Source organism: Larimichthys crocea, chromosome X (genome assembly GCF_000972845.2).
Source record: "Larimichthys crocea isolate SSNF chromosome X, L_crocea_2.0, whole genome shotgun sequence".
Taxonomy (NCBI): Eukaryota; Metazoa; Chordata; class Actinopteri; family Sciaenidae; genus Larimichthys; species Larimichthys crocea.
In genome coordinates, this window is record NC_040020.1 from 32296861 (window position 1) to 32314213 (window position 17353).

Sequence of the window (17353 nt, forward strand, 5' to 3'; positions counted from 1 at the left end):
TAAATTAAAGCAGCTTTTAAATGTTAATTTTACTGCACTGAAAAACACAATTGACATTCGAACTATGTCATACAACTGTTGTCTTCTCTTTTATTTGTTGGTTTTACCTTGTCAACAAAAAAAATCTATACTATACTTGACCTCAAGACAGGCATAGGAAAAAAATAAAAGAAGCAGCAGGCAGTTTGAGTTCTTTATTGAGGGGGTGACTGTAGAAAAGGAGCAAACTTTTAGGTTTTAGCACCTTTATAGTTATAAAATAAATTGCTGGTTCTCTGGGTTCTCCTGATAAACACAACAGTTGGCTGCAGAACATTATATGACATATAGGCTTGGAGAAGGAGAAGCATTTAAATTCATAGAAACCAAGCAATAGAAATGTCTTAATTTGGAAAATCTCAATATATTTAATTACAATCAAGATTTAATTTACAAATTCTGCAACCTGGGATTTTAAATCAGTGCACATTACATTAGCATGTAACATAAGTTAAAAACACAAAAGGAAAGGAATTTTACAAATGTTGTTACCTGGAATTAGACAGAAAAAAAGAACATCTTTAAATACTGGGCGCAGCTGTCTAAGGCATCTTTAATTCAATAGAAAAAAGATCTAGAAGTCTTATACAAAGCAGGAATGAAGCTATACAATGTCACATTATATTTTATTCCTTACACACTGTACAAATTCCACTTCCTTCAGGGATGGCCGTGCCAACCACAACACTAGGCAGCTTAACTTTTGTTTTCTAATATCCTACATTTACTGTGTCTACCAGACACACACTGTATTTACATATTGAGACATGAAATACAAACATAAATATGAGCAGGCTCTGTCTGTCCATCCCAATGGCATTGCATGTCTTCAGACACATTCTTGAAAAAAATACACCAAATGTTGGCCACCTAAGCTTTACGTTATCTGTCGCCCCTGTGAAGCACTTTGAGGAGGAGAACTGGTTCAAAGTGCTTCTAAAATAAATGTGACTTTAGCTTTTTGGTCAAATTTCTTTGTTGGATTATTTTTAGCAAGGCAGCACCATCCTTTAAACACGTATGTCACAGTATTAAAACACACCACAGTGAAAACTCGACACAGAGGTGAAGCTGCTACCTGCTGTCTGATGGCACCACACTAATTTGACCAAAAAAGCTAATTTAACAATAAGTTGATGTATTTCTTAAATGGAAGGAACTCCCGTACAAAACCAACCAGACTTCAAACTGACTGACGACCTGTTAGCGAAAGGTCAGCATATCTAAACTGATATGAGCAACAGTACGTTTTTGTAAAGCAAAAAAAAAAAAAAAAGATATTAAAGTAACTTGTGTGAATACTGTACAGTAGGCCTAATGCTGGTCATCTGAATATCAACAAAAGTTTTAATTAAAGCTATCATATAGCTGGAAAGAATCATGTACAAAGTAACTGATCAAAGGCCTGAGAAAGGTTGTTTTCTTTTCATGTCGAGACGTGATTGTCAAGTCAGGCCAAAAAAATTTAAATCTGATCATATATACAACAATGCATAGGCTACAAATGATCAAATCAAAATTATACTGTAGGCAAAGCAGAATAGCAGAGTTACCCTGGAATTTAGTTATTATTCATTAGCACACAATGTGCAGTTAGGGCTGGGTGTCACTTGGTACAGGTACCAAATATTTACTTTGAGTAGTATAAACATGTTTTTCTAAAATAAACTCCATAATAAGAAAACATTTTCGGTTAACAGAAGTGTTCAAATTAAACGTTAAATGTCTAAAAACACACTCTCATTCAAAAACTTTACGTTAACAGAAAAATGTCTAAAGCTAGAGAATCTAAAAATTAGGTGCTATGTGATAAAAGTATGAATCTGAAACATTCGATGCCAACTCTCTGACAGCTTCAATACTCAGGACACATTTCAGTACCAGTCAGAACCAGAAAAAGTATTTATGTGTGATACCCAGCCATAGACATAAGCGTACCTGTCGTGGTATCCACAAGGGATGACCAGCTATGTAGTTTGGTTCTGGTTTATTACTCAACTCGTGTTATCAGAATATTTCACTGGATTAAATCCTTAGCATCTGGGGACTCAAGAGCCCTCTTTGCCCATCAAATTTGACAACACAGGGAAAGAAGTAGTTCTCTCCAAAGTTGAAAGTTTTTGCAGTGATTCTCTAAACATCATGGATTTTTAGGTAGAATAATGTGTGAAATCATCATCACCCTTGGACAGATTAGTGGTACAGTCTGCCACAAACGTCTATGAAATATGACTTACTGATAAAAGCAACTTAACTGTCGAACAGAAAAAAACAAACCTGGATCCTCTCATTAATTACAGGTCCCATTTCTGGTTTTTAACAGTATTTCCTGCACACCTTTAGTAAACATTTCTAAAGAACTTCGGCCATCTAACATGTAACTAACAACTTCCTCCTTGCAGTAGATAGATGTGACATCCTGCTTCATCTTGACCAATTCACAGTCTTTTCACATTGATAGACAGGTCAAATTTAAACACACTTAGATTTGGTGTTCCACAGGGATCAATCCTGGGTCACCTTATTATGCTCCAATTACATTTGCCCTTGTAACATTAAACCTAATCAGTTATTCTGACAATAATAATGAGTGTTTGAAAATGAGAGACCCTTGAGTGTTCAGATTAACCTGATGTTGATAAAAAACTCTTGATAATGTCGTTCCTGCCAACAAAACTCAATCAACAAGACACAAAACAATACTTAAACCTTACTAAGCTTTACCAAGTTTGACTGTGACATTATATTCAATATTTGTCCTGCTTCCCTGTTTAAGCAAACTGTATTTCCAAGAAAATCTTCATTCAAACAACAACTGTATGTATATTTTTCAGCTTCACCAACTACTCACATGTCAGCAACAAACTTTGCCTCTTTATTTTAAAAACTGATTTTCAAAATTTTAATGACAACTTTTAAGGCACAGTGACTCCTGGCCCTGAACTGCACGTTAAACCCCCTCCAGGCCTGAGCTCAGCCTGAAGTGCTGCTGTTTTGTTCAAAGGTCTTGGAAGCTGCAGTGGCTGCATCCAAAACCTTGCCATCAGAGATGCCAGGCTTTGAATTGCTCTGCTGGAAGAGCTCAGGTTAGGCTAATCAGTACCCTCAAAGCAAACTTGTGCATGTAATAAAATCTTTCAGGCCTCCTGTCATTTAGTCATTTAGTTTTTTCTACATACCTACTTGTACCTGTAAATCAATTTGTAACAATTGGTATGGAAAAATGTTATAAATAGTTTATTATCATTATTAATATTATGTAGAATAGTATGCATATACACACTTTTTAAAATAGCCGATGTAAACTTCTAAAGGTTTTCAAAAGTCTTGTAGGGGGGGTTGGTCCCCAACTTCATTTTGGGTGTACAGGTTTTTAAATCAGCAGAAACTCTTGCTGAAACACAAACAGCTAATTAAATTACCATCCAACTGTGGTAAAACAATTTCTGTTAAATTTACAAAACATGGTATTGATTTTTTTTTCATTTTCTGACAGCCAGTTTGTAGGAGCTCCCAATGTTCCACAACAAACAAATAAAAAATAAAACAACAAGCAGGACTTTGGGGAAGAAAAACTAAACAAAAGAGAGGGGAACTCTGACAGGAGTCCTGTGGTCTTTGTTGTTTAATTATTCTGTGTATGTTCTTCCCCCCGAGCAGTTCATAAATAAGCAAGCAGAGTTAAGCATCTGCATCTGAAGCCGCGCCATCTCGTCATCTTACACGTTCAGTCGGAGCTGGTACTGGCCTCCGCTCAGACCAGAGAAAAACAAAACAAAACAAAGATAAACTATTATTAATAAATTTGCTGGATCAGTTTGAAGTCCACCAGGAAGGTTTTCTTTGTACACCACGCTACAGTGTCCTTGAGGAGTGAGAGGGGATATAGGAACTTTTTTGGAGTATTTCCCATGATGGGATAAAGTCACAGACACTCCCTTGGTATCGTTTCCTCTGTCCCTCCTTCCTCTAATACAGTCTTTCTTTAGTTTAAGAGAGTTTGTTTGCGTATACACTCAGTATACAGACAGCTCACAGGTTCTTGGTGTTTATGTGAGTCTTGTAATGCTTCGTCAGGTGGTCACTCCTCATGAAGCGTTTCTGACACTGGCTGCATTCGAAGCGCTTGTCTCCTGTCGGGGGGGCAAAAAGAAAGTGACGTGGTTATGTTGAATGTCGAATACAAATCCCAACAGGCAACTAACATGTTGTGCTGGGCAAAAAATATTATCACCATTAACACTTGAAGTTTTACAAAATTCTGTAATTTATATAAATCTTTTATAGGCCAGTTCTATGAATTTAGAAGTTCATCCGACTGCTCTTTTAATTCAATTCCTTCAGGTTCTATAATCTCACCAGAGGAGTAAATGCTCAGATATTTTAGCTGTGCTATTTTTCAGTGTGCAATGAAGAAGAAATTTGATTGCACACTGAAAAAAAGCACAGCAGAAACATCTGAGTATTTACTCCTCTGATGTAAAATAGCATTAAAAGACAATTCTAAATTGATATGGGTATGCAAACTCCTCGTGTGCTTGCTGGGTTTTCCCAACTCTCTTTTTGTCTTTGGTTAAGCACAATGTTTTTTCTACAACCTTCAAATGAACCGATAATACAAGTTGATTTATCTGTCAGGCTCCAATGAATAATTTCAATATTTGAAAGAATTGAAAAGTCTCATCATTCATATTACTTACTCTGTTGATAGTATGATGTGATCACTTCCCCTATTTTTCTTTCTTTTTTCATATTTAATGTAGGGATGCACTGATCTGATACTGTCCCGATATTGAAGAAAATTCTAGATCGGGTATCTGTGACAATGGGCCGATCCATATCGGCCAATCTATTCTGTCTAATTCTATACTGTGCACCGTGAGTGACGTCATACACAAGCAACACGCCACGCTGAAGCCCACATTGTTTTCAAAATGGAGCAAGCAAAAGGATCGGCTATCTGAAACTTTTTCACACTACCTCAGCCAACAAACTCGAAGGCTACTTGCAATACCTGCACAGAAAATGTTCTGAGGAGCAGTGGTAAAACTTATATTATAAAGGTGCTAACTTATAAACACAACCAACTTAATCAAGCAACTACAGAAATTTCACGCCAGCACACGGATTGGAAAAACTTCCACTTTTGTGTTGGATGCTAAAATCATTTTTGCACTAAACTAAACCATTACAAAGAACTGACTTTTTAATTTGAATGTCAAGCTTGTGAATCTATTGTTTTTTTTAAAGATTGTTGTACTGGGGCACAGTTATTAAATAAATAAGTAATTCAGTACATTTATATCTGTTTATTTGTTTTTAAAAAATAGGAAAGTAATGTTTAAGTCAAGTCTGATAGATACGAAACATAATAGATAACGGTATTGTTAGTGAAAAAAGTGGATCGGTGCATCCCTAATTTACTCCCAGGCACTGTTAGCAACTGTCAATAACTGCATTTTTACTTTTACTTTTTAACTTGGACTTCAAATAGGAATAAGAGGTAACTGGGACATTTGAACTTTAGTTTTAAATCAACATTTTAGAAGTTTTAAATATTAAACTCACATGCTTTTAAGCAGGGTTGGGTCATTTTCCAGTTTTGCCCATTCAGTCTTGTACATAAGCTTGAACTAGTCTGATTTAGTTTGTCATTTTGTCATTACAAGGCAAATTAAAAAGAACCAAGAAGTAACTCTGAGCAATGTGGTGCAGACTTAGCAGTGTCAGGTTTGTAAAATACATAACAGAAAAGTTAATAAACAATGACCCATCATATTCAATATAATGCTAATAGAACCCTGTCGTGCTCATCACGTTTGCTGTTAGTAAGTTAGTTAGCCAGCTAGTACAGTCAGTGATGTAGCAGAAGTTTGAAGCCTCATTTGATCCGCTCCTGTTTGTGCGTGTGTGGGTTTCATGTGTGTTTCAGTATCTCCAGCAGACAGACCTGTGTGCGTCCTGGCGTGTCGCTGCAGCTCATCGCTGCGTGTGAAACGTTTCCCACAGAAAACCCAGTTGCAGACGAAGGGCCTTTCACCAGTGTGCAGCCGGACATGAGCTCTGAGCAGCGACGTTTTTCGGAACGTCTTTTCACAGCCAGGTACGTGGCAGATGTGCTTCCTCTTCCCAGCCTCCCCGGGTCTATAGAGTGTACACACAAATACACAGTGAGATTTTAATGGTAGAATGGTAGTTTTCAAACCTAACATCTAATCTTAATTTCATCAAACATCAAAACAGACTTAAATGCTCATTTACAAAGTACACAAAGTGTCTACAAAGAATTAGATTTGTATTCACTCGTGTTTTCTGTCAACATTACTAGCAGTATCTTCACATGCGACACTATTTACTGAAAAACGGGCTTTTATTTATTACGCTTCCCACAAGAGCAGAAAACACATTTTTAATTCCTCTCATGTCTCTTCATGCCTTGTTAATGACTCTCACTCTGCACAACAGCTATGGAAAAGTCCACCTCTTGACACACTCACCTTTTGTCTGCGTCTTTACAGTTGGGGCACGTGCAAGCCATACGTCGCTTCTTTTCCCCTGGCTGGCCGGGCAGCTCTAGGGTGAGGGTCTGGTCTACCTGGATGGCCTGCTGGCCCTGTGCTGTTGCCAGCTGGAGCCCTCCACCCTGCATCGTCTGGACCGTGAGGTGCTGCTGGCCTGACAAACACAGAGACAGACACACTGTAAGAGACACAGCAGTGCTCCCACCAGAGCAGCCAAGTTCCTCTGAAAACGTAATTAACACCAGCTGACCGCCTTGAGTCAGAATGGAGTGAAAGTCTAATAAGTGACTAATGGAAACATTAACATAATGCATATCTGTGAAAGCAAAGAGTTGACTAGATGTTCTCCTGGAGTTGATTAAGTCTGAAGTTTTTACATTTTTAAAAATGTTGATGATATTTGTGCAAAAATAAGATTACTAGAAAGTATTCAATACCAGTATTCTGATTGTAGATCTGTTTTTGTTTTATATCTTCGGTACTTTTAAATACTATTTAAAGATAGTATTGTATTATTGCCTTACACACATGGTATCTGAAAAGTATAAAATTACTGATACTGTTGATAACTTTATCACATAAATGAAGGGTTATAAAATCCAATTGTTAATGTGTATGCTCTATTCTGACTGTGAAATCTATTATATTGCCAAATAATTGCCAAAAGATTGTAGTTCATCAGTTAACACTAAACAAGTTCTGGATTTGACCAAAAATGTGTTACTTTTCCATACTGGAACTCTGATCTTGAATCATCTGATCTTTATGGTTGATATTTTCTGCTGACGTTGCCCTCAGGCTGACCAATAATTTTAAATTTCAGTGAAATTGTATCCTGCTTATAAGAACTCATAATTAACAATTATTTAAAAACAAAATGGGTTATTAAATATTTGTATTGAAAAGCAACTTAAATCTAAATATATACTAAACAGTATAAATACTACACTATTCATTTTTAGAGCAAACTTCAAGTTTTTAGTTTTAGTTCAGTTAAGTTAAAAATGTTGTTTATTTTCCTATTTACCTCTTTGTGTGTCCTAATGTTGTTCCTGTTTTGTGATTCAAAGCACAAACAATTTCCCAATGGGATTAATCATGTACTGATTTATATTATGTAGAGTTACTTTATTACACTATGAAAAGGTTCTGGTCTCAGTCTAAAACAAATCTGTGATGTTGCCTTGTAACTTTGTGTTTCACAATCCTGATCCTGTCAACGGACATGAACTCACCCCCTGCGTTGGTGATGGTGACAGGAACTCCCTGAACTTGAACCCCGTTGATGCTGATCGTCTGCACCGCCTGAGCTGCTGAGGAGAGCTGCGACGTATTCAATGCTATCATCCCCCCCGCCGGAGCAATTTTTGCCAGAGTCCGTTCCTTACGCCCCCCCGCCAGCGTCCTCTTGGCGCCGGCCGGTGGCGAGGTGGTGGTGGTGGCAACTGAAGTGGTGGGGGTCGTTGTCGTGGAAACTGAGTCCTGGAGCTGAATGGACTGCCACTCACCCAGTGCTGTTTTGAAGAGGATCTGAGGGAAGAAATGCCAAATGGAGGTTTTATTTAAACTGAACTGCACAGTATGACTAGGGTTTGTGCTCCTTTCCACAATTTTTTAAAACAACTTTTAAATGACAGTGATAATAGATTATGATGGAATTTTTATGACACTGTCAAAATGACGGAGTACGAGAAAGTCTAACGCAACCAAGACTCTAGTATGGCTCAAAATTTTAAAGAAAACCATCACTAAAGCTAGAAATAATTATTAAAGCTAGATATAATTATAACACAATGAAGAAAAACACAAATGTCATCAAACATATTTTTAGATATATTATAAATCACTTTTAATCATATAAAATAACCTTGAAACAGTAATATGTGGTCCCTGGTGTACTTTTATTAGCACTCTACAACAGCTCTGAATGAGTCAGACATCAGAGTTGATAAAAATTGTTTCATTACACATTTGTTTTGAAGAGTATGTCTGAATAGATACCTGCGTTGGTGATGGCTCTGTCTGAGCGACCTGCAGGCTTGAGGGGACTGACTGTCTCTGTGGGACGGGCGGTAATGTGGCGGAGGCGGCCTGCACCACCTTCAAGGCCTGCTGGGGGATCTGAACCACCTGAGACTCTGGTTTGGACTGGACCAGCTGGACCTGCTGAACCATAGCTGGCTGCCCAGGACTCTGTACGATCAAGAGGTTGTTACCTGCCTGTAAATACAGAGACAGAAGAGGTTTATCCTGTAGCACTCACGTACGAGGCTGTTAGCCAATGGTCACATCTGGAGTGGTGTGACCATTAATTAGTAGGAAGGGATTGGCTGTGTTGGGCTCAAGGCTATGTGTAAGGATGCAGTCAACCCTGTAATAGTTTAGTAATGGGGCCATCAACACAAGTTCAAAATAACCCAACAAATTAGTGAGCTCACTTTTCATTAAACCTGCATTAAGTGATGTTTTGGGCAACAGAACAAATTTCAAATACAACTCTGATATTATGATGTTCACTCCTTAAATCTGGATCTGGCTCTTTAGCTGCTAAATGCTGCACTATGATCATTTTGCTGTTTGGTTTTGGGCCTGTAGTTGGAAACAACACTGATGAGAGCAGTGAGAGTGAACCAAAACAACAAAGTTGCAGTAATAAAACCAAAACAATGAACTCATTATTACAAGTGACACCTTGTAGCACGTAAATATGAATAAAAAAATATTTATGAGAGAAACTTTACTGCCTGATGACACGATAGAGCGAAGGTCAACCTAAGTCAGGATTTGAATTCAGCTATCAACTGAAATTGGATAAAGTCTGGTTCAGTCAATTAATCAATTAATTCTTTCAGCTGACAGAAAATGTACTTACAAGTATGATAATCTATAAATTTTCAACCTTGTCTAATAAAAGTGATCCATTAAGCAAAACATCTGTGAGAATTAAGTGTTTGTATCTGTTTTATATCATTGTAAATTCAATAACAAACAAAATTTCTAAAAAGGTTAATTTACATGCATTTCTATCTCACAACTCCATCAACATTAACTGTTGACTGAATTCATATTCTCTCACTGGAAAGTGAACCTTGAGTTTAGATTATTTTGTTACAGATGTCTTCAGGTCAAGACTTGTGTTTGCGTAACCATACAAGTAAACTCTTGTATCTCGCCCAGAAACATCTGTCACTACAGCTCCAGAAACCTCACAGAGTTTAACGCAAACAAGTTCAGGCTGTTCAACACGATGAGCCAGTGGATTATCACAAAAAGTGTGTATTCTGTTGCTTGCAGCAGCCGCCAGATGTACCTGAATGATGTTGTCGCCAGCCTCTATCAAGATGGTCTCCATCTGCTCTGGGGGTGGGGAGGCGGCCTGTGGAGGGGGAGGAGGTTGAGGCTGAACAGCGAGAACTGCTTTCTTCTTCCTCCCTCGTCGTCCCTTTCCTGGAATGGGTGGGGCAGCTGCCGTCTCTGTGATGATTTGAGTCCCACCAACCTCTCCAGTCGCCACATTGAGCGGCAGCGTGAGCCCGCTGGGTAGCTGCACCATGTTCGCAGTAGAGTTGTTTGGCTTGCGCAACTTGGGGGAGGGTTTGATGGCTACAGTCTTCTGCGGCGTGACCGGAGTGGTGGCGGCTGCGGGGGCCGGTACAGTCATGGGAGTGGTGATGATGGCCTGGTTGGTGCCTGGTATGAGCTGGATCTGACCTCCCTGTGGCATCACCTGGATAGTCTGGGCACCCTGGATCTGCGGCACCACCTGGTACTGAATGTTGGCGGGTGCCGAAGTGTTGGTGCGTGCTGGGCTCTGCTGGATGGTGAGCACAATGGGACTGCCAGGGTTTGTGGAGCCTAGGCCAGCAGGGAGCTGAATCACATTGCCTTTGGTTGACAGGAAACCCAGGTTTTTAGGCGGAGCGGGGGCGATAGGAGCCGGCTTTATGGGTAGGAGGCGGCGAGGCTGCGGCTGTGCTGGAGGAGAGGTTACAGGAGCCTGAGCAGCCGGAGGGCCAATTTTACTACAGGTGGCAGCCAAGAGAGCCAGAGGAGAGGGCTGTGTGTCCTGCAGAGAGAAACACAACAACTCAGACACAACACACACAGTCTGCAATAAAACCAGCCTGAGGAGAAACAGTCAACCACTGAGAGAGAGAGATAAGGCGAGATAGTGACTACGAATATGAACATAAGATTTCAACATCAGACAGAAAATCATAAACAATGTTGAACACTGTGCTGCTCCACCTGCAAAGCTCTTCTTCTTTTCTGTGTGATCCTACAGCTACAGGACAAACAGGCTTTCTACGTGAACATCTTCAGCTATTTTAAAGCCTCTGGAAATTAATCTCATTGAAATGAATCTATGAATATTAAAAATGCACATCAAAAGTTAACAAAGCTGAGTGAAATTAAATGTTCAGAACTATTTCGAAAACCTAACCCAGAACAACGTTCAGACTGTTTCTCCAGACTGTGCAGGTGTAGCAGATCACATTTTAATGCCACATGAGAACCAGCACAAAAGCAGAACCACGTAATGCTGTGAACGAGGGAGCAGCATAACTGTTTTATCTACCTAAAAAAAAAATCACTATCAGTTTAAGTGTATGATATATTGTGAAAGTTTTCACTGCTTTACTTTCCAGCAGGGAACTGAAGCAATTATCTCTCTAGTTTTATGATTGGTTCACAGAATTAATTGTGCAATAATTGTCTGAGCATAACCACATAAAGACACAAAATGGTAAAAAAAATCATTCCTAATACATTTTAGGTGATTTCTATTATGTACATAAGACCCTAAATTACATAGTTAAAAGGCAGTTGTGGATTTGGACTTCGTTCTGATGTTGATGTTCAAAATACAACAATGTGACAAGACTTTAATGATTACTGGTGATTTTAGAAGTTACACAGGGAAAATAATGAGAAGGTAAACTATTTGTTAAGTTGTTATATTGACAAAGTAGCTTAAAATCACTCAAGAAAGTCAACATTTAAGAATGATAACACACATTCAATAACCCGTAACCAAAATACCAGATGGCATTTAGTCCCTTGAAACAATTTATTCTTATCTGAAAGCTTTTTTAACTGCATCTTCAGCTAAAGCTCAAGTTAGCTGTGTGTGTGAGATGCAGTAGAAAGCGCTAAAAGCCTCCAAACCTTTGACCTTAGATTATTTTGTTCTACATACTTCCCCAACGATCAAACCTTTTAGTATCATATCACAATATTTATTTTATATTGATATGATCTGTCAGCATTACTATATCAGATCACACTTCATGTCTAAAATTTGTTCATTCATTTCAAATCAGTACAAAACTGTGCGTACACAGTGCAGCAACTTGAATGCATCATGGGTAGACAGAGGAAATGATGTCAGGAGACAGTGCAACCAGAGAGCAGACAGTAGCAGGACTCGACATCTGGCTGTTACTCACTTGTGCGGAAGCGGTGGAAGGCTGAAGGTATTCACTGGGACTGACAGCAACAGTGGTGGCCATACTGTCCTGTTGTTCTGGAAAACACACACAGACACAGCGAGTCAGATTCAGGCTGCCTGCGGCATCTATTTTCAGGGGTTAGACTGTTCAAGGACATCACAGGACATTCCTACAAAACAGAAACAAATCTAAGAACGGCAAGCTCTGTAATGTCGCACTGTAATCACGACACGTTCAACACCTCAGTTACACAAATCGGGTCATGAACTACGCTTGATAGTGTCACAAATATTTACATGTTGACATATAAGTCTTGAACACACATGGAGTGTTTATAGATCTCGCATCCCTCAAAGCATTAACAGGTGACAGAGGTTTAAAGAAAATATTTCTGATGATTTTAGTGGCTAATATTAGCTTATTACAGAAATACCTTCATGCTGTCTGACATGAAACTTTTTTAAAATCAGATATGAAGTTGCTTGGGGCAATTTAGATCTACTTGTTGTGTTCTGTTTGTTTTTTATGTGTAGTTAGATAATTGTTAAATTCACAGTAAAGTTTATTATTTTATTGCTGTTATGGACAATAAAATGTCCATGTCTGTCATGAGTGTTTGTTAACCACATTTCATCAATGCAACAAATATATTTATTTCTACACATTAACATCGGCCAATGTATCAATATCGGAATAAATATTTTCATCTCCATAACTGGAACAATGTTGTTCCATTAAAGGACGTGCATCTGCTGCTAGACATTTTGATCTTGCAAGTCTGATCATGTTCTTAAATGTATTTTCCCTAGTACATTATTTAGTACATACATATTTAGTATTTTCCTACATGCTACAATGTGGCACTGGCAGCTGCAGCTGAATTACAATGCAACTACAAAAAAATAAAAAGCGGAATAATTAACAAATGCTGTGATAATCTACCGCAAATACTTTCCTATTTTACTAGTTCGCTTTCATACTATAACCAACAAACTGGGAGGAAGGAAAAATCTTTGACAATTTATAACAGCAAGTAACAGTAATGCGAAGGAGTACAGACAAAGATTTGATCAACGTAGGCCAGGTCTAGATAATGATCACACTTTTTAAAATCAAGGACAACAGTTTGTTCTTAACATTTTAACAAGTGCAGCTTCAGCAAAAGCTCAGGTCAAGACAACTTTTTCAAAAAACATTTAGTAGGTCATGTCCATGACACCTGTTACATTTGGCCCTGTACAAGCACAAACATATTTGAGAAACAAATGAGCTACGAGCAATGATTCAGATGTCCAAGCAAACACATGCATTATTGGGCTGCAGTCAAAAATGTTACGTGACGAAAAGACTAATTTAGCTAATTTATTGAGCGTATTGTATTTCTGTTCAGACAGTCAGCATAAGTACATTTAGGGCAGGCTGCCCAGTAGTTTAAGAGCAGGGTAAATCTTGAGTACCAGGCAATGCTGCCTAATGGCCAAAATTGGTTGAGGCTGTTATTGTCAAACTGAATTGCTCTGAGTAAAGTGGTACACTCATGATTCACACTGAGTGACCTAATCCACTGGCCATTATTGCCTGAACTGCAATACAGCCTGTATACAAAATACAAATCGCATGTTTATAAAAAAAATAAAATCAATTGCAAAACACAAATTCAGGCAGCGTCTCCCTTAAGTCTTTCTATTTGCTGTGTTATGCCACAGTCGTGCTTTTCAGGTTTAACTCAGCGTGTATCATCATTCGTGAACGTCTAAAACGAACTGAAATATGAAATACTTTTTGATTTGTAGTATTTGAATACATTAGTTGAGCTCGGGGCGCTTCGGCTGGCAAACACTTGAAATCAAACAGCAGGTGACACGTAACCACATGACAGCCACAGAGCGCTGTTCTGTCGAGCGGCAGTAGCTGTGCACAAGCTGCTGGGAAAGAGCTGATTCATTATAGAGCTTCTCTAACTGCGGATGATCATCAAAGTCAGGCAGCTTGTCCCTCTGAAGTATTAACACTACATTTGAGTCACGCCCTAAGCATTTGTTCTTGTTGTATTTGTTTGTTTTGGAAAGACAGATACCTTGCAAATTAAAAATAGAAAAAACACCAACACTGCACAAACTAAACCATAAATGTTATTTTGACACGCACAATACAGATGAATATATACTGAGGAGGACATTCCAGCTACTGACATCTTTGTCTGGACTAGGAAACTGAGACAACAAGTTCAAAAGCTCTTACATCGACTCCAACGTAACAGTAATGCATGAAAGCCCTTACACACTTACACTACCGCAGTCAAATGCATACAAGAGACAAAAGTTGTTGCATGTTATGAGGAAGTAAATACAACTCACACCGCTGACTGCCTAATTCTGTCCTCTCCTCTGTGAACACTGAACTTTACCCTGACAGAAAATAAGCTGTGTTGTGTTGTGGCTGCTGAACATCAGACCAAACAGGAAGGGTTTACTCTGCCTCATTAAGTGACAGTATTATAAACCATAGTGCCTAAACTTCACTGTCAAACCAACAACAACAAAAAAACTTTCACATGGGGATATCCCAGCCTGCTGCTGAGCCACTAATCTCTCTTGGCTGAGGTACTTTTTTTTTTTTTTTTTTTTTTGGATATTGTGGATGTGTGATTACAGAGCAAGCAGACAGTTTCACAACAATAAACACTGCTTTAGCATTCTTTGCAGCCACCACAGTTATGCGAGTGTGTCTTTAAGCTCTGCCAGTGTTGCACACACACAGGAAAGGAAAAAAAAATACAGTGCGGCCTCAAAATAGCGCCGCCATCAAACACACACACACACACACACACACACACACACTGCACGGGTTGGTTTGCTGTAGACAACCAGCTAACATTAGCTGAGCGAGCTAACCAGCAGCACCAACTAACCGGGGGCAGGGTGAAGAAGTGGCTAGCAGCTAGCCTGAGCTGATGAGCTCAGTTTCTACTAATAAACGAACCAGTAAATGAAACGCGTCATTTGCACCATCTACACAGCTCTGTGTTTTATTGTGGGAAGGATACGTGGGGGGAAATGCACCGCCGGATTTGTGAAAAAATAAACGAGTAGCAGCCACATAGCTTAGCATGTCTGGCTAAGTCAAACTCTCTTTGATAACAGAAAAAGGCAGCCCCTTTTTCCGGAAGTGCACTGCTTATTTTGATTCACTCAGCTGCCCGAGTGCCCCCTAAAACACGCTCGTTCGTGCCACATAACGTCCAGTGCGTCCCTGCTCAATACAAATATAATGTTTTACGAAGTAGATAGTAATATAAACACCAATGTTTTAATTCCTACCCACCGCTCATGACGACATTCGCTCTCCGCGAGCCTTGAAGACCGAGCCCCACAGAGGAATCCGCCCGCGCTGCTGCACCAATCCCCGGACAATGGGCTGTTGAGTGACAGCCGCGCCGACCAATCGGCTTGAGGTGTCTGTGTGATTGAAATTCGACTGAGCCAATCGCGTTGTGACATTTTTGCACGTCGTTCGATGGATGATGGCTCGACCAATGGGATGTCGAGATTGTGCTCGGCGGGGGCGTTTCTGGAGGATTAACCCAGAACAAGCTCGGGCCCTATTAAAGCAGCAATACGGTTTCACTGACGTGCCCGACGACCAATGCGCGCGTCGAGGGGCAGGTCGGTCAAAACAAGAATGACAACCGTGTTGATCAATGAGCTTTGAGTCACTGCTGTGTGACCTGTTTAAACGGTCCCATGTTGCATTATGATGAGCAGTCCGTTATGTGGCATGACACAGACTGCACTAAGCCAGTGTAAACGGATTATACGTTTATTATAAGGCTGTGTCTGGGAACATATCATACTATAATACAATACTGAATGCGTAGGTAAACATGGACTCACCTGTTTGAGTAACACCTGCCCAGAATATGTATGGTATGCTGTTGTCTATTGAATCCCAGTGCTGTTCAATACAACTTGCACAATAGGTTGTAGCTTGACCCTGAAAGGCCATTTGACCCAGTATTTGGCTCTATGCTTGTGTAAGAACAGCTAATCCATTAGTGGATATACTGTAGCCTTCAGGTCAGCAGTTTATTCATAACAACAACGCTCTAATGCTAAAGTCCCACTAATTATTATAATGTTTAATAAATATATTGCTGCTCATAGTGACAGAAGCAGCTGTTTAGCCTCTTTTGATCCACATATTCACTATAATGGAAGGAGTACTCAGATCATTTGCTTAAAAGTATCAATACCACAATATTTAAAAAAAAACGTGCTTAACTTAAAATCCTACTTAAGTAAAAGTACCAAAGTATTCACAGAAAAATGTACAAAAGTACTTGTACTGTGGAAAGTTGTCCCATGTGACTGATTAGGAGTCTAAAGGGTCACAAGATGAATCTGAGGGGTCATGAGGGCCTAGTCTAGACAAGATTCTGCCATACACAATTTATATATAAGTTTTGGAGTTTGTCATAATTATTGGCATCTAGCGGTGTAGCTATGGACTGAACCCTCTCGTTTCACCCTCTACTTCCTAGCATGAAGGATGAACTATGTTGGCCGTGAAATACCCTCTAGAGCCGGTGTTTGGTTTGTCCTTTCTGGTCTACTGTAGAAACATGGTGGTTCAGCATGGCAGACTCTGTTCGTTCAGCTTCTCCCGCTTTATCCGTTATCGGGTCGCGGGGGCAGCAGCTTCAGCAGGGAAGCCCAGACTTCCCTCTCCCCTGCCACTTCATCCAGCTCTCCCAGGGGGACTCCAAGGCGTTCCCAGGCCAGCCGAGAGACATAGTCCCTCCAGTGTGTCCTGGGTCTTCCCCGGGGCCACCTCCCGGAGGGACGTGCCCGGAACATCTCACCAGGGAGACGTCCAGCAGGCATCCTCACGAGATGCCCGAGCCACCTTAACTGGTTCCTCTCGATGTGGAGGAGCAGCGGTTCTACTCTTCTACTCTCATTTCGGCCGCTTGTATTCGCGATCTCATTCTTTTGGTCACTACCCAAAGCTTGTGACCATAGGTCAGGGTAGGAACGTAGATCGACTGGTAAATCGAGAGCTTCGCCTTTCGGCTCAGCTCCTTCTTCACCACGACGGACCGGTGCAGTGTCCGCATCACTGCAGAAGCTGCACCGATCCACCGGTCGATCTCCTGCTTCATCCTTCCCTCACTCGTAAACAAGACCCCGAGATACTTGAACTCCTCCACTTAAGGCAGGATCTCACCCCCGAAGTCCCCAGGAGGACGAGGGAGTACCCGGAGCACCCCCTCCAAAGACTCCTAAAAGGGTGGGTACTCTGAACTGCCATTCGGTGCATAGGCACAGACGACAGTCAGGA

At 40.1% G+C, this 17353-nt stretch overlaps 1 protein-coding gene across 2 annotated transcripts; it reads right to left on the minus strand.

Moving 5' to 3' along the window:
- Positions 1–179: 179 nt before the first annotated feature.
- sp2 (sp2 transcription factor) lies at positions 180–15439 on the minus strand. Of its 2 annotated transcripts, none has more exons than XM_010748376.3 (8): positions 15338–15439; positions 12011–12087; positions 9871–10626; positions 8562–8780; positions 7796–8090; positions 6537–6714; positions 5990–6183; positions 180–4172 (listed from the first exon to the last, which is right to left on the minus strand). In XM_010748376.3, the coding sequence occupies exons 1-8, from the start codon at positions 15342–15344 to the stop codon at positions 4072–4074; spliced, it is 1827 nt and encodes a 608-aa protein (XP_010746678.2). In that variant the 5' UTR covers positions 15345–15439; the 3' UTR covers positions 180–4071. The 2 variants fall into 2 exon arrangements, with proteins under 2 accessions (XP_010746678.2, XP_027139010.1); XM_027283209.1 differs by lacking the exon at positions 15338–15439 and adding an exon at positions 15316–15333.
- Positions 15440–17353: the final 1914 nt, after the last annotated feature.

What these genes read in the sequence shown, in the direction of transcription:
- sp2 (XM_010748376.3), bottom strand. An exon ending in CTGGCGACAACATCATTCAG is followed by an intron (nt 8,781 to 9,870) that starts GTACATCTGGCG and finishes CTGTATTTACAG; the next exon opens with GCAGGTAACAACCTCTTGAT. An exon ending in CAGAGCCATCACCAACGCAG is followed by an intron (nt 8,091 to 8,561) that starts GTATCTATTCAG and finishes TTCTTCCCTCAG; the next exon opens with ATCCTCTTCAAAACAGCACT.